This window comes from Eleutherodactylus coqui, chromosome 1 (genome assembly GCF_035609145.1).
Source record: "Eleutherodactylus coqui strain aEleCoq1 chromosome 1, aEleCoq1.hap1, whole genome shotgun sequence".
Lineage (NCBI taxonomy): Eukaryota > Metazoa > Chordata > Amphibia > Anura > Eleutherodactylidae > Eleutherodactylus > Eleutherodactylus coqui.
Genome location: NC_089837.1, coordinates 122786450 through 122814159, shown reverse-complemented (window position 1 = coordinate 122814159; position 27710 = coordinate 122786450). Strand labels below are relative to the sequence as shown.

Genomic DNA, 27710 nt, shown 5'->3' with positions numbered 1-27710 from the left:
CACTGATTTGCCAGTAGGGGTTGTATTCCTGTATGGTGTGGTGCACTTATCTATGGCTCACATCCTTGGTATCAGTTCATACGTGCAGACTATGTTGTCTGCAGTCACCCCTCCCCCAATCTTGGGTGGAGCTGAGTGGCTCCACATTAGTCGGCACATGAACATTTAGCTGCCTCATATTGTAATCTAGCTCTCTACATGCTAATAGGGAATGTGGTGATTGAGCCTGCCCTGCAGTATATCAGGTAATAGCAGTGATAGATAGACTGCTATTTCTTATATTTAGAGACACCACCAAGACCAGGATTATACCACTAGATTGGCACATTGCTAGTGTGGTCCCAAAATACAAACAGGGGTTTAAAAGAGAACCTGTTAACTACAGGCCGGTAAGTCTCACTTCTATAATTGGAAAAATATTCAAAGGGTTTCTGAGAGACACCATCCTAGAATACCTCAAGGAGAATAACGGAATAACTCCTCATCAGCATGAGTTTATGAAGGGTTGATCATGTCAGACCAATCTGATCAGCTTCTACAATGAAGTAAGTTCTAGGCTGGACCTGAGAGAGTCTTTTGATCTTGTATATCTGGATTTTTGTAAAGCATGTGACACTATGCCGCATAATAGGTTGATATATAAAATGAGACAGCTCGGTCTGGGCGAAAACGTGTGTATCTGGATAAAGAACTGGCTCAGAGATAGAAAGCAGAGGGTAGTAATAAATGGTTTGTACTCTGATTGGGCCACCGTTGCTAGTGGGGTGCCACAGATTTCAGTATTAGGTCCCATTCTGTTCAATATATTTATTAATGACCTTATAAAAGGATTTCACAATAAAATATCAATATTTGCAGACAATAACAAATTATACAAGGTAATTAATACAAAGGAGGACAATGTGCGGCTACAAATGGACCTAGATAAGTTGGGGGCTTGGGTTAAAAAATGGCAAATGAAGTTCAATATTGATAAATGTAAGGTTATGCACATGAGCAGAAGAAGTGGATGCCACCAATATACACTAAATGGGGTACTGCTAAGGAAAAGTGATATGGAAAAGGATCTGGGGGTACTAGTTGATTGTAGACTTAATTGGAGCAGTCAATGCCATTCAGCTGCTGCAAAAGCAAATAAAGTCTTAGGGTGCATTAAAAGAGGCATAGGGGTGAGGGATGAGAACATTATTCTTCCACTATTTAAGGCACTTGTCAGGCCACACATGGAATACTGTGTACAGTTCTGGACACCGATGCTCAGGAAAGATGTCACAGTGCTTGAGGGGGTCCAAAGAAGGGCAACTAAACTAATAAATGGAATGAGAGGACTGGAATACCCAGAGAGGCTATCAAATTGGGATTATTTACCCTGGAAAAAAGATGGTTAAGAGGCGACCAAATAACTATGTATAAATACATCAGGAGACAATATAAGGATCTCTCCCATGATCAGTTTATACCCAGGACTACGACGGTAGCAAGAGGGCATCCTCTACATCTAGAAGAAAGTAGGTTTCAACACCAACACAGAAGGTAGTTCTTTACTGTAAGAGCAGTGAGACTGTGGAACTTTCTGCCTGAGGATGTGGTGATGGTAAAATCGATAGAGAAGTTTAAGAGGGGACTAGATGTCTTTTTAGAGCACTATGCTATTGCAGGATATAGACATTAGGTGACCAGCAGAGTTGTTGATCCAGGTCTTGGAGTTAGGTAGAACTCAAATGTTGATCTAGGGATTATTCTGACTGCCATTATGGAGTCAGGAAGGAATTTTTCCCTCCAAAGGAGCTAAATTAGCATCTGCCTCATTGAGGTTTTTGTGCCTTCCTCTGGATCAACAAGTGGGAAGGGGGGAGCAGAAACAGGCTGAACTAGATGGACATTGTCTTCATTCAGCCTAGCATACTATGTTTCTATGTTCTATGAGTTATGTCTTTGTACATTTTTTCTTTCACCTCTTTCACCGCATTTTGCTTTCAACACAAAGTGGATACAATTCTATCGAACCTTAAAAAACTGTGTGAGCTAAATAGTTGGACTTCAGACTGATATATTGTGGCAAATAAAGAACTGTACTGCTGCTGTATTTAGCTCACAGAGCATTGTGAAGACTGGTTATAACACTGCCCAGTTAGGTTTTCCATTTACGGTACTAGAAGCCAAAAAAAAGATCTTAAAAGTGATGAGGAAAGGACACACAAAGTAAAGCTGCAAGTTGTAGAACTTTTCATGTATACAGTGATTAAAGTGACCCTCCAGTTTCGGAACACATTTTTACTTACTTGCAGGTGCTCCTCTCTGCCGCCCCTCGGGTCTGCCGGGCCTGCTTTCAGCTGTCTAAGAAAGCTGTAGCAATTTTATATCTAGCAAAAGCACATTGCACACTGCTCTCTGATTGTCCAGTGCTGATCACATTAGTAGTTCTGGCTAATCAGAGAGCAGATATGATGCATTAGTAGTCCTAGCACTATCAACGCACTGTGGAGATTCGGTATTCTGGAGACTGTGTCGGCCATCAATAACTAAAACAAGACCCAGAAATTGGAAGGGTGGCAGAGAAGAACAAATACAGGTAATATACCCCCTGCCCAGCGAAGGTACACAATTTTACCCGAAACCAGGGGGTTGTTTTAAGCATTATGTGTATAAGACAGGAAAGCCCTTTCAAAGATTAAGCTTTACCAGTTAAGCCATGTGGATGTACTTCCCATTAAGAAGCTTTGTAAACAATGCAGGAATAAAAATGGATCTGTCCCATGCATATGGCTCCTGTACAAATAGCTAGCTATAATGCAATTGATGGTGGAAACATATATATATATATATATATATATATATATATATATATATATATATATATATATATATAGTAGTTGAAATTATTAGTCCTGATGAGATAGAGGACCAGGTGAAAATCAGAAGAATGAAATGTCAATTGAACATAAATGCACCCTAATTATATAAGTTCTATCAAAAAAAAGATGGGCTTATCTCTATTCCTGAGGAAATAAAAGACATTGATGGTTCCCGTGCGTGTGGATGGCATCTGGATTGGGTCAGCAGTCACAACAAGCTGGACAACAAAGAATAGTGTTATATATTTCTAGCACAGGAAGAAGAATTCAGCATAAGCAGATAACAGTGACAAGAAGAATTCAGAAGTTAGTAGAAGAATAGCAGCCACTGTCTTATCGCATGGAGTAAACCTACTGGATCAATTGTATGATGTGAATATTAAACTTGTGTGGACCATATGATTAGTATAGGCAACCAAATGTCCATATAATTATCTAGTTCAATATATGTTTGTCTGGGTAAGCTGTGATTTTTGACACATAACGTTTGAATTAATTGCCTTCACTGTACTGTATGCCACTGTACGTATACTGCCATGTGATATACTACATCTCAAGTGGCTTCATGCAACAGTGGAGAATATGAGAAATCTAAAGCAGAGATAACACACAGGCCTGGTGATCCCCCCAATACCAATTCAGAGACCATAGAACTTTTACATCCTTATCAGTGGACTAATTAAGTATTTATCCCTCTATTCATTCTGTTCTGGTATTGTGTTAAGTGCAAATTAATCACACCATGTCTGTGCCTTTTCAAATATATATATAATGCTCAGCATCCGAGCGGACGATCTGTGGTAATTGACAGGCATGTACTTTCGAGTTTTTTTCTTCACACTCACAGGTATAAATTGCGTACTCCACAAGTGGAAAAAAAATTGCAGCATGCTCTATTTTACAACGGAATCCATGCAGACGGCCTCCATTGAAGTCAATAGAGGCGTCCGACCCACAGCCCATACACAATTAACATTGTGTATGGGCTGCAGATACTCACATCATCACAGTAAATATAAACGAACAAAAAAAAAAACTGTACTGCGCATGAACGCCAGCATGCCTCCGCAGTCATCCGCAATACAGTTTAATGAGGTACGCAAGATCACTGGCTGAGCTCATAGCTGGAATCCACTGTGGGCCCCCCAAATGTGGAATCCGACCCGTTCGTGTGAGCCCGGCCTAAGCCTGAGGAAGGACCCTAAGTAGGTTTGAAAGCTCGCTGTAACTTCATGTATTTTTGTTAGCCAGTAAAAGGTATCATATCTACAAGATTACTTGGTTTCTCTTACTGAGAACAATCACATGTTGCTTTACTGTTTAACATGGTGCCAAACTTTTTTTTACATACTAGACAGATAATGCAATGTGATAGAATGCACAAATGCTAATAATATGTATATCCTGCTATGGGGCTATGGCTGTGCTAATATATGACTACACTATATACTGTATTCTGCTTATATCTTACATTATGCATAAAAGATAAAGGGATTGTCTGATGAAGACAATCATTTTTTTAAAAAGCCACTGGGTCCACCAGAATAAAATCTGCTTTAATTTAGTGGGTTTCTTAACTTGCACATATAGGGGAAGGTGCAGAATTAGGATCGTAAAAATGAACCAGTTACAATCTTTACAAGGGATAAACATTTCCTTCACTTACCAAGCTAGTTAATGGGAACATTACTTTAAATGCCTCGAATGAAATGTCTTTATCGCAATATCTTTTTCAACCCACAACCCATCTTTAACCAGGAAGACAGTTTGAAATGCACTTGAAAAAGCCATAAATGTCTGTTTGGGAACAGCAAAGTATCTATTATTACCGCAGCTGTGGTCACTGTGTTCTAAGTGATTCTGGACAGTTTTACAGATTAAGATTGACAGAAATATGTACTTCAACATGTTGATGAACTATATAAAATATACTGGTCAGTGAGAGGGCTATGACATTTTATATATTTATATGTGGAATTCAATTTGTTTAGACACATTTATCTATTCCTGTTCATAGTTGTATATTTATTTAGTTATATAATCCATCTATCATGCATTTTGTATTTTATGGAATTCACTGCTCTGTAGGCCAATGCTATGCAACCATAAACCACAGCCCATGCACAGACTGACCCTACCCTCTCAGCTAGGTCCCATTGTTGCATCACTATGGACTTTATATCTATGTTGGTGCACATACTGGCAGATAAAGGCTCATGCATCTTTGTTTATATTCCCATTGCCAACTTAAAGGGATTGTCCAAATTGTATTTTTCTTGCAAAAATATGTCCTCTATGCAGTAAAATGACAAACTGCCCACCAGCGTAACTATAGAGGATGCGGTTGCATACGAGCCCAGGAGCCTTAGGGGGCCCATAAGGCCTCTCTTCTCCACATAGGGAGCCCAGTACTATGAGTAAAGCATTACAGTTAGGGCCCTGTTACAGGTTTTGCATTGGGGCCCAGGAGCTTCAAGGTACGCCTTTGCGTTAAGGGGTTAAGAGAAGTTGGGGGGCCCTAATATAAACTTTTGCACCCAGGCCCGTGAACTTTTAGCTACACCCCTGAAACCGCCATATAGGAGTCTCTCTTGGCAGCCTGCAGTGTCCCATTTGCAAGTTCAAAATTAACAGAACACTTGACATAGCAGAAAGAGGAAGCTATCACTGGCTGCCACTAGATTCCTGAAGAGGCAGGTAGTCAAAAGTCCTCGCGTGACTGCAAAAGACTTGTAGCAAGATTTGGTGGCAGTAGCCACAGAGCTTTCTATTTGCACAGTAAGGTACATACTAAACACTCAAGGTTTTCATGTTTGAACTCCAAGATGTACACCTCTATTGACTCAAAAGCAGCTCCAATATGTTGAAGATCACAGAGGATTTGGGATTCTCTTCTGTCGAGCGATTAAACAAAACAGGAACTTTTTGGGCCTATGAATCAGTTGTATGTCTGGAGGAGGAAGAATGAAAAGAACAACATGCCTACAGTCAAGCATGGCAGTGGCTCAGTGATGCTCTGGGGCTGCTTTGTACCCTATGGCCTGGAAACCTGCAGCATGTGAAGGGCAAGATGGATTCAATCAAGTACTGTATTAGAAAATCCTAGAAAAATTGTTATACCTTTGTGAGGAAACTGAGGTCATTAGATCTTCTAACAGGACAATGACCCTAAGCATACCTCCAAGTCCACCAAAGCTTGGATTCAGAAGAAGTACTAGAAATTCCTAGAATTTTACAGTCACCTGATTTGAACCCCCATAGAAAATATTTGGTGGAATGCAAAGAAGGTATGCAAACCTAAGAATATTAGTGAACTGAAGGCCACTGCCCATGAAGACTGGAAGACTATCAGAAGCTGCTGTCTGGCTAATCATCACCTTTCAGCAGGTCATAGCAAAAGGTGCTCTACTAAATATTAAATACGTTTGTCATGAGGGGGTTGACTAATTCTGAGACTACAGTATTCATTAAAAGTGTCATTTTGTGTTCAATTTGGAGGATCCACTAGTTTTATTAGGGTTTCACATCTGTGTGGGGGTTCCACTTTCCTGCTCCATTTGGGGTCCAGAGACAGAACCGAACAGTGCTGCATGGACTAGTTGTCTATTATGGGGTCAGCCCACTTTCCACCCAGCTGCCCGGCTTTTGGATGGAGGAAAAGCTCTGCATACAGCGATTTTTCTTCTGGTTTTTGCAGCCAGATGTGCGACAGAACCTCTGACCGGAAGTTCTGACGCAAATGTGAAACCAGCCTTAGTTGTGGTGAGTAGAGATGAGCGAGCATACTCGGTAAGGCGATATACTTTTTTTTTTTTTTTTTTTAACTTCATAAAACTTCAGAAATTAATTTAAAAGAATGCTGCCATACAATAGGTGGCGCTGCAGAACTATTGTTCTATCTACTTTATGTGCAGGGTTAAAGGAGAAATGACAGACATTCTAAAACTGTCACATTCCTTAGCTCAGTGGACTGATTAGGTATTTATTTCTCTGCTAACCTTGTCTGGTACTGTTTTAAGTGCAAATGTGTCGTCTCTGCATTTGTATATTATATATATGTGCCCCATCCAAATGAGTTTCATTTAGCCTAATGAAGGGGCCATAGAAGATCTGAAAGCTTCCTGTAACATCATGCTAAAAGGTATCATATCTACAAGATTACTTGATTTCTCTTGCTCTACTGGCTAACACAGTACCAAACCTTTTTCTGCTGGTTTAGCACACACTTTACACCAGACAGTACAGGAGTTATGAGCAGCCATTATCACACTGACAGCTTGTTAGTGATTTACGACCTGGTGGGGAAAGCTTAGACCACCAGGTGGATGGTGACCTCTATTTCTTCTGCTTAGCTGCTTTCACAATTCATCTATGCAGACAGCTCACAAGTGGACGTCTTCGTCTCCAAAGCATAAGATTATGACCAGACTGAGACTTATTTTACAGATATATATTCTATTGTTTATGTTGCACTCCTACTTACACTTATATATGTTGTATATGATTTTCTGCAGAGAACTGAGCAGACAAGTCTCATTCTCTTCTAAATACCTGCATATGTTCAGAGTTTGTCAACTACCGTAGCTGCACTCATTTTGTAACCTTGCTGCTTCTCGTCTATCCTGATAACTTCATAAGGAAACTTTTACATAGGGAGATAATCTTGCAAAATATTGTTATAGTAAATACCGTGAATGTTTGAAATTATTGACCAGTGTTAAACATGGACAGCAATGAAGGAGTTGTTAGGAAAAGTCTTGGAGTGCCTTCATTATCCTGCATTAATAATTCCTGACTGGGCACCAGTGGTGGTTCCTTGGGAGAATTGTTAATGACTTATCACTGCACTGATGGACAAACTCTTTTAATCAAGATTTACTGTAACTCAGAATAGATTTAACTCCTTACGCTAACATTTGGAAGGATGCATGCATTGTGTTACCAAAAATACAGGGAGCATATCGGGTGTCAGTGACATCAGAAGTTGTGCTTGCCCTGTTCGTGTGAACTCTTAGGATGGGGCGCTGTGCAGCATTGTGCTCTTATATCCTCTCCAGCATAGACGGAGACTGCAGGGGGCAGAAAGGAGACATAGACAGATGACTTAAGGAAAGAATTCCAAAACTATATGAAAAGATAGAAAGACAACTTCTGCTTTTACTGGAAACAGATGGAGAGAGACCTGTGAGGAGCAGAAGTGCTGCAAGCTCCAGAGAGGACACAACAAATCACACAGGCTGCATGCAGATTTATCACTGGGAGGCAAATAAGAGCCATAAATGAAGTGTGCGCTGCATGTACTACAATGCCAGGAGGAGTACTTACTGCTCATGTCCCAGGATCACTATGGAGAGGTTTAAAGCCATAAAGGCAAAGAGACCGCACTGACATCTGGAGAGGAATAATAGCAGCATTAACCTGTGTTATTGGGGAGGACGTCTACTTGTGAGCTCTCTTTACATAAGGGAATCTCCTGCAACATCCAAGTACCAGGTACTGTTCCCATTTTATTCAAGTGTATGTACTTAACTGTATTTGGAAATCATGAGCAAAACTAGTTTATTGATTACTGATAGTACCTGAGTGTTCTGCATTGGCCTTGAACATGTATGTTCTACATTATTTATGTATGTGTATGTATATATATATATATATATTCATCAAAAAAATCAAGCACCTAGAAGTTGTCGGAATCGAATGAAACTTTATATGTGTGCTTGTAATGTTACCCCTTTCCAATCCACTGTCTGACATCTAAAGACATTCTGATTGAAGGCTGTACAGCTCCAATGTCGGAAGACGTCCGGCAGGGTATTCTTACTGTACATTACTGGCCGCTCTGTTGTTAGGGGCCTCTCTGGCATGTCACATAGCGCAGTACTGGCTCTACCCAGCAGATGGCGCCATTGCATAATGGCAGAAAGAGAAAGCCCCCTAGGAAACTCTGAGTGCAAAATTGGATTACATAGGGTTAATATAAGTAAGTGATTACAATTTGAGAGCAAAAGGATAATTTATTGCGGAAAACTAAATACTTGAAGGGAGTCTCTAGTACCCTGTTGTACCACCTCTAGCTTGGATACAAGATGTGATACGGGTGGGAATGGAGGCTCTAGTACCCTGCTGTACCGCTTCTAGCTTGGATACAAGATGTGATACGGGGGCATGGAGGCGCTAGTACCCAGTTGTATTGTTTCTAGCTTTGATACAAGATGTGATATGGGCAGGCATGGAGGCGCTAGTACCCAGTTGCATTGTTTCTAGCTTTGATACAAGATGTGATATGGGCAGGCATGGAGGCTCTAGTACCCTTTTGTACCACCTCTAGCTGGGACACAAGATGTTATACAGGCAGGCATGGAGGCTCTAGCACCCTGTTATACTGCTTCTAGCTTGGATACAAGATGTGATACGGGCGGGCATGGAGGCTCTAGTACTCTGTTGTACTACCTCTAGCTTGGATACAAGATGTGATACAGGTGGGCAGTGAGGAATACACGTTCCATGTGGTATCCTGTGGCATATCGCTCCATGTTTGCTGTAACTGAGCCTCTGGATCATGCAAACTTGTAGGCCGTTGAAGTTTGCATCCCAGATGGTCCCATAAATGTTCTATTGGTGATTAATCTGGCGACCGGGCAGCCACAGAAGTGTGACAGTGTTGTAGAGACATTCCTGTGATACCCTTGCTGTGTGCAGCTGAGCATTATCCTGCTGGGAAATGCTGCTTGGATGCCCTGCCATGAGAGAAACACATGTGTCTGCAGGATGTCCTGAATATATCGCTGAGCTGTCATTGTCTCTCGTACCACTACTAGACCCAGACCATCAAACCAGCAGTGGGGGCAGTGTGCTGCTCCACAGCAAAGTCAGGACTGAGGCGCTCACCCCTAGGTCTCCAGACACAAATATGACCATCATAAACAGAAGAGTCATGAACAGCATAGAACGTGCAAACCATAATGCATCAAAGTTGATGCTTCTTTATGTTCTCCATGATAATGTTTTATCCTTGAGAAAATAAAGAAACATCAACTTTGATGCATTATGGTTTGGACCTTCTATGCTGTTCATAACTCTTCTGTTTATCAAGTTCCTGTGGATTGTGGAGTCATATCCTCTATTTGAGCATTGCATAGCTCCTGCTTCCCATTATACGGTAAATTGGATGTGCTGCTGACACAACTATCTTTTGGACTTATCACAAATATGACTGTCATCCATGCCCAAACTTAATCTGCATTCATTGCTGAAGGCAACCCAGTTCCACTCTGTAGCAGTCCAGTTTTGTCATTCACAACACCACTGCAAATGGAGGTGACAGAGGGTATCAAAGGCAGTACACATAACAGGCAATGTGAGACTTCAGCCAAGTGCCTGGAAATGGTTACAACTGACACAGGGGCCTGTAATGATAGTGCCACCTGTCTCTGGATGGCAGACAACAAAACAGTTGGAGCTGCTCATGCTTGCCAGACAATCAGACAATCCTCTCTACTGATGGTCGGTCGAGGGCGTCTTGAGCAAGGTTGCCTTTTGTACACTCATGTATCCACCGGTCCCAACGCCTCCTAACAGTCTGGTCAGAATGGCTCAGGTGGTGGACAATTTGTCAATATGAGTATCCAGCTTCTCAAATTACAATAATGTGCTTCCTCTTAAACTCTATTCACTGGGCAAAATCTCTTCCATTATGTCGTAGACACGTCTAGTGGTCAACAAGCTCTACAAAAGCAGAAAAAGAGGTCACTACACACAAGTAACTTCTAAGAACCTTTTTATCGGCCAAAGGTAGAACCACTTTTAGGCCTCAGGTGCTAAGACCGCTCATCTAATCCCACCACAACTCTAATCATTTGCATATCTCCATGCCAAATCTTGCAGCAAAATGGCAACTTCGCCTAGGCAATATTTTTTTGAGTGTAAAGAGTGTATATCTTAGTCTGGGTGAGATGAAAATCCAGAAATTATGGTCTTGTTCAGTAATCAAAGTTTACTGAGCTATTATTCAAGTATACTATGGGCTGGATTTTATTGGAGTGATGGGTGGGTTGGTGGAACCATCACTGTCTCTCCCAACCCAGTACAGGTCTTCTCCTTAGGCCCCAGTAAGCTCAACTGTCTCTACTAAGCTCGTTACTGGGACAGAAAAGACTGCAAGACTAGACAGTCTGTGTCAGAGCCTGGGAATAAATGCAAGTCCAGTGTCAACTTCTGATTATTTCCTAAAATATGCTGCATATTATTACTAGCTGAGCACAGCATTGTCTAGTTAGTGCCCCACTGAGCAGGTGTTTTATTTCTGTTTATTTGTACAAAATTTATGTGCTGGAAGTGGTTGTTTCTCATCTGATCTTCTGTTGTTAGAATAAAATAATGCTGTTTGGACTCTATATACAGACTATTTAAGTGACTGCATCCTTGCCGAACCCCCCCCCCCCCCCTCCCAACACAGACATTGTCACATATGCTGGAGAATGTGGGCCAACCTGGTTGTTGGGGTAACAGAATGACAGCCTATTGATGTTAAGGGACTATCTCTGCTTATGTCTTCGGTGAAATTTGCTTCTACTATGCCATCACAGTCCATTGCTCTAGAAGGGCTTGGCAAGCAGCTGATGCAAGCAAACACTCACTTGTAACAGGAAAACGCTGAGCCAGCAACAAGTGTTTAAGTGGCAACTCCAGGTGCAGCAGGAACAAATTGCACTGCTGAGAGAGACTGCTGCAGGGCGCCCTGAAAAAAAGGAGGAAAGGGCCCCTGGAACTGTAAGTGCGAGTCTGTGCAACACCTATTAGGATCGAGTCAGGAGGGAGTACTTTAAATATGGCGATAAATATGGCTGTTGATTAGCACACACTATCCACTCATGAGTACCACAAACTCACATTCAAGTGATTTAATATAGGACGGGGGGCTTGGTCCACTCTACCTCAAGGATTCTGGTGGCATTTGGGGCATAATTATGATAAGCTATACAATATAAATGTTGAGGGTGACAATTATTTTCTTTTTGCCCAGAGTGCCATGAAGGAGTCTTAGATAGACATGCCCCAGGTAGCTTGGGGGTCGACGACATAAGAGATTAAGACAGTGACATTTCAGAACCTGTAATCTTGGAAGGGATTAAAAAAATGATGGTGGAAAAGAGCCCGGGTCAGACATCTTCTCCTTTTGGTTCTACAAGCTGCTCAGAGAGAAATTTGCACTATTTCTCAGTAGATCATTTAATGCAGCCTCTCATAGGATGGCCCTTTCCTCCACAGGCTCTCCTGGTGCACATTGTGGTTATATCAAAACCAAGTAAGGATGTGACGGTCTGTAGTAATTTTTGTCCTATATCCCTCAATAACGTCGGCATTAAACTTATTAAAAAATATTTTATTCCAGACTTGATTCATAAAAATACAGATGGGGTTTGCCCCTGGCCAAGAGGCCAGGGATAATACACTTAAATCTCTGTATTTCTTCATGATGGCTCATCACTTCAGGGACCCGCTGTGCCTCCTGGCGATTGATGTGGAAAAGGCCTTCAATGTGGTGCTTTCGGGGTTCCTGGAAGCAACCCTTCAGTGAATTGGCCTGGGAACCTTAATGAGGTAATGGATAATGCATTATACCATAACCCCACAGACTGACTGACAGTGAATAGTGCCTTATCTGAATGCAAGAGACAGGGCTTTTCACGTTCCTCTATGTTTTAGCAATAAAAGCCCTGGCCAACGTGTTAAGAAAAAACTATTCAAAGAAGTGTCTTGGTAGACCCTTTTGAGCATAAGACGTTTTTCGCCGATGATCTGGAACATGTCTCATCTCCTGACCTAAACCCATGCTGAGGATGTTTTAGCTTCCATGTGGCAAGGTCCAGGGCACCTTAGCACTCTCACCCTTCTTATCCCACCTCAAAAATATTTGAAATGATTTTGGCACATAATTTGATTTAGTTTATCCCCATGTCTGCTCACTCCTTTAGTTGGCCACCCTAGCTTTGCAGCTACGCTTGATAGCCATGTACTCATTACCTTCCCCTCTGAATCTATCCCTCAGCTGAGGGATGTGATGGGCCCAATGTGTTTGAAACCCCTGACTGATATCCTAGGTGACAGGCACCTCCAGAGACAATATTTTCTACTGAAAATCTTTGTGCACTCCTTGACACCTTCTCTTAGAATTATAGAATGGTAGAGTTGGAAGGGACCTGCAGGGTCATCTGGTCCAACCCCTTGCTCAGTGCAGGATTACTAAATTATCCCAGACAGATATTTGTCCAGCCTTTGTTTGAAGACTCTTAGTTTAAATGTCAGCCTTACATTTTTCAAGGAGCTACGTGTTTCTTCTGAACCACTCCAGTATCTCCATTTTGTATAGGTTGTTGATTATGGAGGTGGGGAACTCACAGTCTGGTTTCATCTGGAGTTGGGACAGAGAATTGAATCAGAGCCTTCCAGCCAACTCTTGGAATAAATCTTTTCCCCATTCACATAAGCTAGCTGTGTCTTGCAGATTGAAAGAACGTAATTATAAAATTCTTACTCAGTGAGAACCTACAAAATATGTATAATCATGCTTCTCACTTACAATGTTGGTGTTCAGTCGAACCAGATACTGTGCTGCACATTTAGTGGAGCTGCCCTCCCATTGCCACCCCTTGGCAAGATGTTATTGCCTTGTTTAACGTCCTATGTCAGTCTTCTGTTGTACGCACTCTTGAGATAGACCTCTGGTCAGTGTTCCCTGGGTCTGTGTCCCGAGAAAAACGTTGACCGCTGTAGGCAGAGGCCATCAACTCATTGATGTGCTCTGAGGACATGAGAACCGCTGAAGACAATTTCTTCGAAGGGTTCTGTGCTATATGGCAACCATGGATTTTGATCAGGTCCACAAAGGACTTTAAGGATGCTTCTCATTGGTCTCGCTCTTTTCTTAAGCTACTTAAGCTGATTAAACACTTACATATTGTAACATTCATACTGCTGTTAGTCCAGATATTCCAAACCCTCTCCCTTCTCCCTCCCCCCCCCCTTTTTTTTTCTTTTACCTTTCTCCCTTGTTAGGTTTGGATTTTAGTTAGTTACTGAGGTTCGCAAACTTATGACCTCTGAACATTGACATGTTCACATTTCGATTTCATAATGTGCCATGCTTCTATTTGCTTTGACTTAATTCATATTGATTTAATATGTATGATGCTTTATGGACAACGGATAGTTAATAAAAACATCTTAAACAAAAACATATTTTTATGCAAAAATGTGTTGCTTTTTTCAACACTCACCAGATTTGTAAACTGAGAGAAAAGAAAACATGGCTTTTATGGACTGGCATGGCCTCAAAGTGTTAGGCCAGTTTCAGAAGAGTGTATTTTAGCTCAGTATTTGTTATGCATTCCTATGATTTTCAATTGGCTAAATGCAGATGAGCATTTTCCCACTAGGAAATCAAACAATACAGAGGCAAATAATGCAAATAATGATGAAATACTGATGACATAGGGAAATAATGTCATTTGTAATATGTCCATAATATGGATCTGTATTACAGGCTTAAAGGGGTTGTCCCGCGCCGAAACGTGTTTTTTTTTTTTTCAATAGCCCCCCCCCCTGTTCGGCGCGAGACAAACCCGATGCAGGTGTTGAAGAAAAAAAACGGATAGTACTTACCCGAATCCCCGCGCTCCGGTGACTTCTGACTTACCTTGCGAAGATGGCTGCCGGGATCTTCACCCTCGGTGGACCGCAGGTCTTCTGTGCGGTCCATTGCCGATTCCAGCCTCCTGATTGGCTGGAATCGGCACACGTGACGGGGCGGAGCTACGAGGAGCGGCTCTCCAGCCGAGCAGCCCCATTCAACACGGAGAAGACCGGACTGCGCAAGCGCGTCTAATCGGGCGATTAGACGCTGAAAATTAGACGGCACCATGGAGACGGGGACGCTAGCAACGGAACAGGTAAGTGAATAACTTCTGTATGGCTCATAATTAATGCACAATGTACATTACAAAGTGCATTAATATGGCCATACAGAAGTGTATACCCCAACTTTGTTTCGCGGGACAACCCCTTTAAACTTGCCTGAAGCTGAAGAAAAAAGACAGAAAATGCTGCAAACTATTTCTGTTCATTTTCTGACTTTCAGGTAGTCTAAAATAAACCAAATATATTAAAAGGTGTGTAACTGTTAATATATTTAACACAAATAAATCTAACCTTTTCATGAAACCGAAATGGTTTGAGGGCAGTTGGTCCAAGATTTCTTGTCCTTTCATGAGTTTGTCCAAGAAAAAACTCGTCTGGGTGGACAATTCGCCCAATCTGAATTTGTCCTATATATCACTGTGTCCAACCTAGATTTTATCCACTTAGCATTGGAAATGCAAAAAGTGATTCTGAGCCACTTGTTGTAACTAGAGATGAGCGAGCACCCAAATGCTCGGGCCCGCGTTATTCGAGTCGAGCTTTTCGTAAAATTTGAGACCTCTACTCGAGTAACGAACCTCATTGACTACAATGGGAGACTCGAGCATTTTTGTATGTGGGACGCCGGGTCCTGAGCTTTTTGCTTGTCTCTCTCTCTCTGGGCCAGGGTCGAACATGATTTGATGCTCGTTCGAGTAACGAGCAATATCAAGTGCGCTAATACTCGAACGAGCATCAAGCTCAGCAGAGTACGTTCACTCAACTCTAGTTGTAACCCCATAGTGACCAGGCCTGTTTGCGCCTTAATGACTAGTACAAATTTTAAAAATCTGATGTGTGTCAATTTAACATAAAATAACTCGCAAATTCTGAAAGTTTTTTTTTTCAAATATTGTACTTCATTTAGGTGGCATAATTTGTATGACGACTCCGTTGCAGATTCCCCCCCACCCCACCCCTAATGCTCTGGCATTTAGGTGGAGGAGTCTTCCCTGCCTCTATTTCCGCACGACTCAGAGGTAGAGTCTGCAGCTGCAGATTTTCGACAAAATGTCAGCTGCAGACATTTAAGTGAAAATCTGCCCCATGTGACTCTAGCCTTACTGCGCCTGCGCCCGCCATTTTGCCGGTGCAGGGGACACACAATGTGTGTGGGTGACATCCCAGAGGGATCCCCTTATGCATTTCATCTTCCCTCACTGTTCGGACCGGTGAGGGGAGATGAAACTTTTCACTTTTGAAAGAGGTGGTCACATCCAAAGTCGTCCTTCAAGCAGAGATTTCATATAGACTATATGTTCAAGAGGAGAACACACATCTCTTTTCTTAAGTATACCATGAAGTATCAATGGCAAAAGTCTTACTGGACGAGGAAAGCAATTGGGCGACATGTGGATCGGATGAAAGAAATTGGACAAAATATCCTATTGGACAAGGAAAGCAATGGACAAAATCTATGGATTGGATGGAAAAATTGGACCAAATGTCCTGAAACTGAAATGGCAGTTTTAATAAATTGGCAATTCACCTCTATAGATTAAAATAGCACCCAAACGGACCATTTGGAATATGCTATGTATTGGGAAAAAAGTAATATGCACAAAAAAATTCATACAAAAAATTGAAGTGGGAATAAAGTTATTTGAATTTATTGCCAACATTTTTTTCAATGGAAATAATGGAATTCATCAAAATCTGTATTATGCAAGTATAGACAGTACTGTATGTGCATTAAAAAAAAAACAAAACAGGAACTTAAATACAATTTCCTTTTTTCAATGCATTTCTGGTTTTGGCTTAAAAATACTGAGCAAATCTGCTCTGTGGGAACCTGGTCATACGTTATGATGCTCTTACACAATAAGAATAGAGAGAATAGGGTAAATAATAACTTTAGAGACTGCTGTCCTTGTCCTGATTGGATTACACCAAATAGTTTACACATGTATGTGGAGTGATGTAATATGGATATAACGCAGTAACTGCATAGAAGTATTAGTAATCTAAAATATTAAACTCAGCCATTCACCACACATACAGCATACCTGCATGTTGTCCACTCGACACTATCATCATACCTCCCAACTTTATGGACAGTCAAAGAGGGACACTTGTGATTCTTTGCGTAGAAGATCCATTTTCCCATGCATATTTACATGCATTAATACTTTTTGTTAAAATATTTGTGGCTTTTGGAGCAATATAGTAAGTTTATTAATGCAAACCTATTCCCCAGGTCAAAAAGATGGACCTGGGTCAAAAGTAGGGACTGTCCCTCCAAAAGCGAGACACGTGTTAGGTATGTATCATGGCTTTAAAACTTCTATATGTAGTTATTTGCCACTCTTCCAATCCATGCCCTCATTCCCACCCGTAGCAGAAAAACTTACATACACAAAGGCTTCATGTTTCATCTACAAGGCAGCATAACTATTTGAACCCACGTTCTGCAGAGGAGGGGAAAGGAAAGTCAATGAAATATCAGCACATTTTCTTCTTGGAAGCCTACCTCGCCAGGGCCATCCATCTTTTAATAAATTAGTTTTCCTTGGAATGCCTGCTTGGCAACCACGAAGCTGACGTGTTCTCTGGAACCGTTCTGTGTACAGACAATTTCAGAATATTGTTAATGGATGAAACATGTTTGTAAGCTACAAATCTTGGGGTTATTCAGGTTTGACTTTCATCATAGAATGTGCTTAGATGGCAATTTCCAGGAATGACCTAGTTCACTGATATGTCTCCATGGTGTAACTAATCCTACAATTGTCAGCCATATCCGAGATTGTACTAGATGAAACTATTGGCTATTGAAACTCAGCACAAAACTGAACTTTGAGCAAACTATTAATACGGTTGTAACAACCTTTAGCCTGACACTTCGCACATTAAATAAAAAGTTCCTTCAAACTTATTAAAGGGGTATTTGGTTAGAACATGTTATTCCTTATCTATGGGTTAGGGGATAAATAACTAATCAATGGGAGACCAACTGCTGGGGCCCAATGGATCTCAAAAAATAGAGAGGAGGTCACCTGGGCATGCAGCTGATCCATTCATTTCAATGAGAGCATTGGGTATTGACATGAATTTGGCCTAACAAAACACACCCATTGAAAAAGTCATGTTAAAGTTTGCTGCAGCAGTGCATTTAATGTATTATATGTTGAGTACACTAACTTTTCAAGCAACTTATATTATAGCTAATGTATACTTGTAGCATACTTAAAAGGACACTAGGTTGTCAGATAATTTATACTCCTCTAATAGCCTGTGTGCCTCATCAATCTAGTAACATATGTTCATACTACTTTTTTTTTATTTTACCACTATCAATCAATGCAGAAGTGCAGCCCCTCTGCAATCTACTGCTTTCCTTAGGCCCTCAGTTTCTCTAGCAACTGGGACTTTTGGACATCTTATTGGCTGGGGGGGGGGGGGGGGGGGGGCTGTCTTCACAGGCTCAGCTTCCCTGCTCTCACACAGCTCTCAGACCTGCAGTCAGTGTGTACACAATCTCTGCCTCTTCCACCTTTTATTTTTCTAACCTGGTATGCACAATTATATTAATGCTGTAGACATTATATCTGTCACCAGTTTGCTGTGGGCAAAGCGGGATAATTGTTATTAAATTGATCCTTATTGGTTGCTCTACTAGGTTTTGTGCATTTCTATGATCACAATACATCTCAATATATGCTCCATTTATGCTGTGACTATACAAATGCACAAGAGCTAGTTAAGCAGCTAATAAAAATCAATCCAAAAAACATTCTGCTGCTTGACCCACAGCAAACTGGAGACACATATAATGCCTACAATTCCTTTATGATTTGGGGTATACTTGTGAGTTGTCCAGTATTGGTGTTAGTAAGGTGCCAGATTGGCAGCTGATCATACAGGGTGGGTGGCGGCTGTTTCTGACACCTGCCAGCTGACATGCTGTCAGCATTCCACAGCTCCTGGTTTGCAGTGGCCTAGTCAGGTGCGGTGCCTCGGGTCAGGTGATGCTGGTCAGCTGAGGCCACTACAGCCCGCTGGGAAACAGAAACCAGGGAGCACTGACAGTGGAAAGCCTTTGGAGGAGGTGGGGGGAGCGCATAGTATGAAATCAGCTGTGGGTATGCAGCTTATTTCCAGTCAAAATCCGCACCAATGGTAGTCCAGTGCTCTAGCAGGGAAAAAAACACAGGGCGTTCCTCCCTGTCTATTTTGAAGTTTCGCTGTCCTTTTTATAATAACGGAGGGCCTAAGGAAAGCAGTGGATTGCAGAGGGGCTGCACTTCTGCATTGATTGATAGTGGTAAAATAAAAAAAAAGTAGTATGAACATATGTTACTAGATTGATGAGGCACACAGGCTATTAGAGGAGTATAAAAAAAATCATATGTCGTGATAAGCCCCGCCCGCTGTCATGTTGGTACTTTGCTATAAATAAGTGGGTTTTGGGTTGCAGTTTGGGCACTCAGTCTCTAAAAGGTTTGTTATTACTAATCTAGAGGCTGAGTTACAGTAAATGTAGACCATATGCCGCAGGATACCACACAGGACCTGTATGCCTCCATGCTCGCTTGTATCACATCTTGTATCCAAGCTAGAGGCGATGCAACAGGGTACTAGCACATCCATGCACGCCCATATCACATCTTGTATCCAAGCTAGAGGTGTACAACAGGGTACTAGAGCCTCCATGCTCCCTGTATCACATCTTGTATCCAAGCTAGAGGTGGTAAAACAGGGTACTAGAGCCTCCATGGCCACCTGTATCACTTCTTGTATCCTAGCTAGAGATAGTGCCACAGGGTACTAGGGTCTCCATGCCCGCCGGTATCACATCTTACATTCAAGCTAGAGGTGGTACAACAGGGTACTAGAGCCTCCATGCTCACCTGTATCACATCTTGTATCCAAGCTAGAGGTGGTACAACAGGGTACTAGCACCTCCATGCCCGCCCGTATCGCATCTTGAATCCAAGCTAGAGGTGATACAACAGGGTACTAGCGCTTCCATGATCCCTGTATCACATCGTGTATCCAAGCTAGAGGTGGTACAACAGGGTACTAGAGCCTCCATGCTCACCTGTATCATATCTTGTATCCAAGCTAGAGGTGGTACAACAGGGTACTAGCGCCTCCATGCCCGCCCGTATCGCATCTTGAATCCAAGCTAGAGGTGGTACAACAGGGTACTAGCGCTTCCATGATCCCTGTATCACATCTTACATCCAAGCTAGCGGTGGTATAATAGGGTACTAGAGCCTCCATGCCCGCCTGTATCACATCTTGTATCCAAGCTTGAGGCGGTACAACAGGGTTCTAGAGCCTCCATGCCCACCTGTATCACATCTCGTATCCTAGCTAGAAATAGTACAATAGGGTAGTAGGGCCTCCATGCCCGCTGGTATCACATCTTACATCCAAGCTAGAGGTGGTACAACAGGGTACTAGAGCCTCCATGCCCACCTGTATCACATCTATTATCCAAGCTAGAGGTGGTACAACAGGGTACTAGAGCCTCCCCTCAAGTGTTCATTTTTCCACAGTAAATTTATCCTTTTGATCTGATATTTTAATCACTTATATCATGGTTACAATCACACATATGAAGTTTTGCTTTATTCCAACAACTCCTTCTAGGGGATGGATTTTTTTTATTTACAAAGTTTATTACAAAGTTCCTTATATTCGCTTGTAATATTGATTTTTCCAAAGTTTGCTCTATCATTAGTGACCATTTAATTCCCTCCTGATAAGTTTTGTTATTAAGACCCCCCATCATTTTTGTAGTTTGCCTTCGGACCCCTTATATTTTATCAAGGTCTTTCCATAGATGAGGTTTCAAGAGCTGACTACAATATTCCAGATGTGGTCTCACTAGAGCTCTATACAGCGGGATCACAATCTACAGAGTATCATCAGATATGAAAGTATATGAAGAGGATACATAACTTTACATTATACAATGATTAAAGGGGTTGTCCCGCGCCGAAATGCAAAAATTTTTTTTAAACATACCCCCACCTTGTGCAGCGTTAAAAACAATCCCTTTGTTATTAAAAAAAAAATCGCTTACCTGCATCACCGTTCTGCAGCTTCTTCTTTTCTTCTTTTAAAGATGGCCGCCGGTCCTTTCCCAAGGATGCACCGCGGTTTTCTCCCATGGTGCACCGCGGGTCTTCTCCCATGGTGCACCATGGATTTTCTTCTCCTGTCTTGCGTTCCACTGCCGATACAGCCACCTCATTGGCTGATCGGCAACACGTGACGGAGGCGGAGCTACGATGACGCGGAGAAGAGGGAGGAGCCAGCACGCAGCTCGTGAGCCCGGAGGGAGACAGAAGAAGAATCCTGCGGTGCGCAAGCACGACTGTTCGTGCGACTAAGAAGCAGCTTTAGTCGGCGCCATGGAGACGGGGACGCCAGCAACGGAGTGGGTAAGTGTATAACTTCTGTATGGCCAATATTTAACGCACGATGTATATTACAAAGTGCATTAATATGGCCATACAGAAGTGTATAACCCCACTTGCTGCCGCAGGACAACCCCTTTAAGCATTTTTGCATACCATAAAAAAACCTTTAACATTTCATCAGACCTGAATGAAGCTTAGTTCGTAGTGATCTCTTACTTATCTGCTTCATGGTTTGCATATACAGTAATGTAGTTTGGATATATAGGGGTATATGGTCAAATCAGTTTCTTTTTTTGGTTTTGTATCACAGATAGCATATTATATTGAAATCTTTCTTTTGTTCTCTCAACAGTGTGATGATGCTTTCAAATAACCATTAAGGATGCAACCAATAGGCAGATGTCATGCAAGTGTACCTGGCTATTTCATTCTCTTCTGGTTTGCCCTACTTCCTGCACATGGTACGGCGTGTCCCAGACCTTGTGCCTGTTATGTTAAGACAGAAGTCCATTGCACTTTTAGATATCTGAATGCCATCCCTAAACAAATCCAGGCTGATGTGGAGCGCATCAATTTTGGGTATGTCCCATATTGTCAAATACATAACATATAGATTCTAGTTAGCATCTCCATTAAAATTAAAGGGGTTGACCAGTTGTGAACTATTGATGGGCTATCCTCAGAATTGGTCATCAATAGTAGATCAGTGGGGTTCTGTGACCAGTGATCACTACTAATTAGCTGTTCTCTGGGCCGATGTTTGCGCACTGTGCTGATTCTTGCAGGAAGCAGGCAGCTCCGTTCTCACTGCTGTGGCCAGTCTTGGTATTGCAGGCCAAGGTCCATCAAAATACTTTGCATGTAATACCAAGCCTGGCCGCTGCAGTCAGAATGGAGCTGTCTGCTTCCTGCAGTAATCAGCTCAGTACACAAGCGCTTCAGCCCAGAGAACAGCTGATTAGTGGGGGTCCTGAGCGATAAACTCCTGCCAATCAACTATTGATAACTTATCCCGAGGATGGACCATCAATCGTTTACAACTGGACAACCCCATTAGGAATACAGAAGGCTCTTAACGCCCATTTACACACAACGATTATCACTCAAAATTCGCTCAAAAGCCATCATTTGAGTGATAATCTTTGTGTGTAAATGCTCCCATCTTTCACTCTTCGGCTGAACGACGATTTTCAGGTGAGCATAAAAACCATCTTTCAGCTGGAGAGAAGATAACACAGACCGCATGCTGTGTTTGCTGTATTCTCCACTGGAGCTGCTGATTACATTGTATGCAGCAGAAAGCCCATGGCAGAACAAAGGAGCTAAATGCAGAGAACAGACCACCTGCTGTTCTCGGCATACAGGTCCTGGAGGCTCATTTACATGCAAATGAACGTAATAAGCTGCTAATAGACATTAGTGTCCATTAGCAGTTTATGCAAAACAATTGCTCAAGTCAAAACCTATCTTTTGAATAATTACCTTTGCGTGCAAATGGAGCTTTACAACTATGAATGCGTTGTAAATGTACGAAACTAAATTCTACATAGTCATGCTCCTCTGAATGTATAAATAGAAAAATTATGTATAATGTGTCAGCAATTTACAAATATAGCAGAGTTAATAAGTTAAAGGAGATTTCTCAAAAAGAACATTTATCATCTATCGTAGATAGATGATAAGTGTTACATTGATGGGATCCCCACTGATCACTAGTAAGGAGTCAGAGTGTTTGTTACCTCCACTAGAGCTGTACGTAGTGCTATACACATACTGAACCATCAGGCAGGCAGTGGGGCCTCCAGCAATCTAACAGTTAACACCTATGCTAAGGACAGCTGATAAAAAAATTTTTTTTTGTGGAAAAATCTCTTGAAATATAAAAAAATCTATTGTGCAACTAATGTACTTTACTTAGTATGCTAAAACTCTACAACTGTAATTATAACAGTTTTATTATTGATATTTACACAGTTTAATGTCTCAAATGAACTTTGTGATGAAAGCCTAGAACAAATAAACAAGTTAAGATGAATAAAAATAATAGATTGACTTTGTTTCACCAAATTGAATTTAGATTTTTGACTTTTCCAAGTAGCCACCTCTCGCTGATTTAACAACTTCACACAGCCGAGGCATTCTTCCTACAATTGCATTCAGAAATTGCTCAGATATTTCTTCCCAACTTTGTTGTAGAAGTTCCCACAAATGTGCTGCATTTGCAGATTATTTTGCTTTCACCCTTCTATCCAGCTCATCCCAACCAAGCCCATTGGGGTTTAAGTCTAGAAACTGCACAGGCCATTCCATTTTTTGAAGCCTAACAGCTTCTTATTGTCTACCTAAATAGTTCTGACATAACCTAGAAGTATGTTTTGGATCATTGTTTTGGTGTAATATCTGTACTATTAACTACAGATTTGGCTCCATTTTTAACTGTGGACCATCTGCAGAATTTAACGCCCGCATTTCAAAAGTTGAATTCTGCAGCATCATTCCGCAGCATAAATAGACATGCTGTGGATTAATCATAGACAATTTCCGCACCATGTGAAGAAGATTTCTGAAATCTCCTCCACAAGGCTTGTACTGTAAATTTCACAGCATTTACTGCCTGTGTCATGGCAGCCTAATAATCACAGTTGTAAGGTATTTCCTGCTATGAATTGGTCATACAAACCAGCTCTGTGTTTCTAACCTCGAAGCACTATGCACATATTTCACCAGCAATCCACAATGCTTTCCTGGTACAAAAATTGCCTCAATTTCAGCAAAATCAAGTCTGGCAAGTCCAAAACGATTTTTGGTGAAAATCGCAGGAAAATTGAATATCTCATAATGCCTGCCGCAGAGGTCAGAGTACAGCCAGGGATCGTTATTGATGTCACAAAATGTATATGGACAGAAGTTTAATTGGACGCCTGCATCATATGATCCAGCCATACATCACACAGTATAATGAGAGGCCAGTTTGGCACAGGCCAGAGAAGCTGTAACACATCTACATGCCTATATAACACATGGTCTGTTTTAAGGGCCAGATATTCTACAGAGGATATATTGCTGCTGGTGCAAAAACTTGTATACTAGGGTTATATTGGAGGAAACAGAGAAAGAAGTTGCATCACGTTTATGCCTATACGCAATGTGGTTGTACATTGGTAGAGGGTATATTGCTGCAGCTGTCAATGTATATTTTTCAAAGTTGCCAGTCTGGTCACTATGAATGATTTGCAGGCCTTACACAGATATCTGTGGTTTTCTGCAAACTACAAAGTTAGCTGATAAGTTACATAAAACTACACTCCGTGTTGGAGGTGGAGGTGGTAGAGGACAGGTCAAGTTGGTACTCAAGTAAGCAATAACTCCATATTATGCAGGAAGCAAGGTAAGCTCACTGCCATTCCTTGGAAGTGATTCTGCCTGTATGTTACATCTGTAGTATGCAGAACAGATTGTAAAGTGGATGACACAGTATCCCTCAAGTACCACAGGTCAGTTGGTTATGAGCATCCCCCCTCTACTTCACCCCATGCCAAATTCCCCTCACCCTCTGAAGCAGGCCACATGGATCAGTCTGAAGACCTATTTGATTATTCAGTGTCATGGATGGGAAGTCCAAACAAACAGAAAGACTTTAAAATCACAACCATTGGTCATTTCGGACGTTCGAACGCATTTTGAGCAATAATCGTTGCATGTAAAAGAGCCTTAAGAGACCTGTGTGGCTTCTTTTGTTTTTATTTACACTTGTGTGCTACGATTGACCCCTACACAACTGTACACTATTTTCACCAAGTTTTTGGAGGAACACAGTGTTCCCAAGATGTGTAGCTGTATTTCCCTGTAAATTGGGGAACTTGGGTTAATTAAGGACCTTCTGGAGGGCAAATTGGTGAACCCGATTTTTACTCCTATTGACTTTAATGGGAGTCGGAATCAACTGTCCCTATTCACAATGATTTTCTTGAAACCGGCCCCATCCTCACACAGGCCAATTATTTCACTAATTGCTCATCACTAATCATGAACCATAGCAATTAATTATGATATTTATTTTCCTAAATACTCACTAAAAGAATTTCCAATACATATAGGAGAGAATATTTCTGAATGCACTGTGCGGAAGTTGCTACTTCAATGATAAAAAGGACAACTTTCTCCTGAGTAAGGAAGAAAAACATGCCTTAATACGAGGTTAAATCCATTTGTAAGTGAGCTGAGGGAAAAGCTAAGAGTGAATAATGAACTCCAGATGTCCTCAAGCAGAGAAATAACACTGGTATGTTGGTGACAGTCTCCTATCTGTTACATGTACATCCAGTAGTTTAATCCTAAAGTGGGATAATTATATACACGATTATTAAAGGTTCTGATTTGGAAAAGATTTTGCTACTGGAGTTTATGTTCCATTGTTCTCAATAGACTAACATAGTCTGATGTCCTTTTATACCTCTAAAAAGAAAACTGATCCCATATAAGTTAGGGCTCATGTAGCCTACATGGCATTCCACAGAAGCTGTATATTGTGATTGCTCTCAGTAAGAGAAACCAAGTAATCTTGTAGATATGATACCTTTTAATGGCTAACAAAAATACATGATGTTACAGCGAGCGTTCAAACCTACTCAGGGTCCTTCCTCAGGCATAATGTGAAGCTGTCCATATGAACTGACCATACAGTTTTAGTCAGGTGACCTATGTATAGAGATTATTCCCTAGAATAATACTTCATATATATGCCACATAATGGAACAGATTCATGCAAAAACCAATAGAAGAAACCCTTGGTATGACTTTGTATGAAATCAGAGACAGAGGTACAGTAATAGTCAATCCACTTGTATGGGCACTGTATGATGGATACATACAACTCAACTCATTTTAATTACGTCAATATAATGGGTAAAGTTTGTGACATTTACAATTTTATTTATGGGTTTTATAGCAAAAAATTGCACTGTACAGCACTAAATATTTATTGATTCTGCCATGTGATGTTCCCTTAGCATTTTCTTTATACTTTTTCTCTGTTTCGGTTATACTATCCCTCTATACTACGGGTGTCAAACTCACTGAGGGCCAGATCAGCATGATGGTTGTCTTCAAAGGGTGGTTTATAGGGGCTCATTGACACAGGCGTATTTGTGCTCTCTATTACGTGTGCAATACAAACTGCTTGAGCCCCATTGATTTGCTTTGGGGTATTCAGACATGCATTTTTCACGTGTGTATAAATTCTCAGTATTTTCTATTTTGGTCCATACTATGGACCAAAATTTCCCATTACAGTTAATGAGATAGCATAAATATGCATGATATATGTGTATACACTGTGTATTTATACGCGAAGGCAGGAAAAATCTATGGGACCTTGTATTGTATTGAACATGTGAATATGGGCAAAAAAATGCAGAAGGTCCAAATACACAGTGAATACACAGTGTTTTGGTCCATGAAAATGCTATGTATTTCACTGACCGAAACAGCATACGCCTGTGTGAATGAGACCTAAAGGTAGCTACTCCATAACATGGCTATGGAACTTTGTGCACTATGATGGGGTGTTTCCACTTCCACCTCCTTAGCTTCCTACTAGAGATGAGTGAGCATACTCGTCCAAACTTGATACTTGTCCGAGTATTAGGGTGTTCGAGATGCTCGTTACTCGTAACGAGTACCACGCGGTATTCGGGTTATTTTCATTTTCTTCCCTGAGAAATTTGCGCGCTTTTCTGGCCAATAGAAAGACAGGGAAGGCATTACAACTCCCCCCCTGCAACGTTCAAGCCCTATACCACCCCCCTGCAGTGAGTGGCTTGCGAGATTAGGTGTCACCCGAGTATTAAAATCTGCCCCTCCCGCGGCTCGCCACAGATGCATTCTGACATTAGTTCAGGGAAAGTGGTATCTTGGTGGAGCTGCTATAGGGAGAGTGTTAGGAGTATTTTAGGTTTCAAGAACCCAAACGGTCCTTCTTAAGGCCATAGAAATCGCAGATCGCACCTATGTGCGATCTGCGATTTCTGTTCTCTTCTCTATTTGCGCTCAATGGGGCCGGCGGCAGCAGCGCCGACCCCATTGAGAACATAAAGAAGACAAATCATTCTTCTCTGCCACAGCTGTAACAGCTGTGGCAGAGAAGAACGATGTTTGCCCATTGAATTCAATGGAGCCAGCAATACAGCAGGTTCCACTGAAAGCAATGGGCTGCCGGTGTGCGCGGGGATGAATTGTCGGGAAGGGCTTAAATATATAAGCCCTTCCCTGCAATTCATCAAGAAATGTGTTACAATAAAAATATATACCGGCGTATAAGGCGACGGGGCGTATAAGACGACCCCCCAACTGTCACCTTATACGCCGGCAATACAGTGGAGCAAAGAATAAAAATCATTACTCACTTCTCCTGGTGTTCTACGCCGCTGCTGCAGGCTGTCGCTCCCTCCTGGTTCCCGGCAGAGCATTGCTTTCTCTACGAAGGGCTTTAAATCCCCGCCTCCAGAAACACACGTGCCTTCAGCCA

At 41.6% G+C, this 27710-nt stretch overlaps 1 protein-coding gene across 2 annotated transcripts in view; it reads left to right on the top strand.

Moving 5' to 3' along the window:
* The first annotated feature begins 7964 nt into the window (after positions 1-7964).
* Positions 7965-27710, top strand: part of IGSF10 (immunoglobulin superfamily member 10) — a 46322-nt gene continuing 26576 nt past the window's right edge. Inside the window, exons 1-2 of one of the 2 annotated variants that reach the window (XM_066599784.1) lie at positions 7965-8348; positions 21537-21645. In XM_066599784.1, coding sequence (XP_066455881.1) covers positions 21584-21645 — 62 coding nt within the window. In that variant the 5' untranslated portion in view covers positions 7965-8348; positions 21537-21583. Of the gene's footprint in view, positions 8349-21536; positions 21764-27710 lie in introns of both variants that reach the window. The other variant, XM_066599775.1, reaches the window with a different exon arrangement.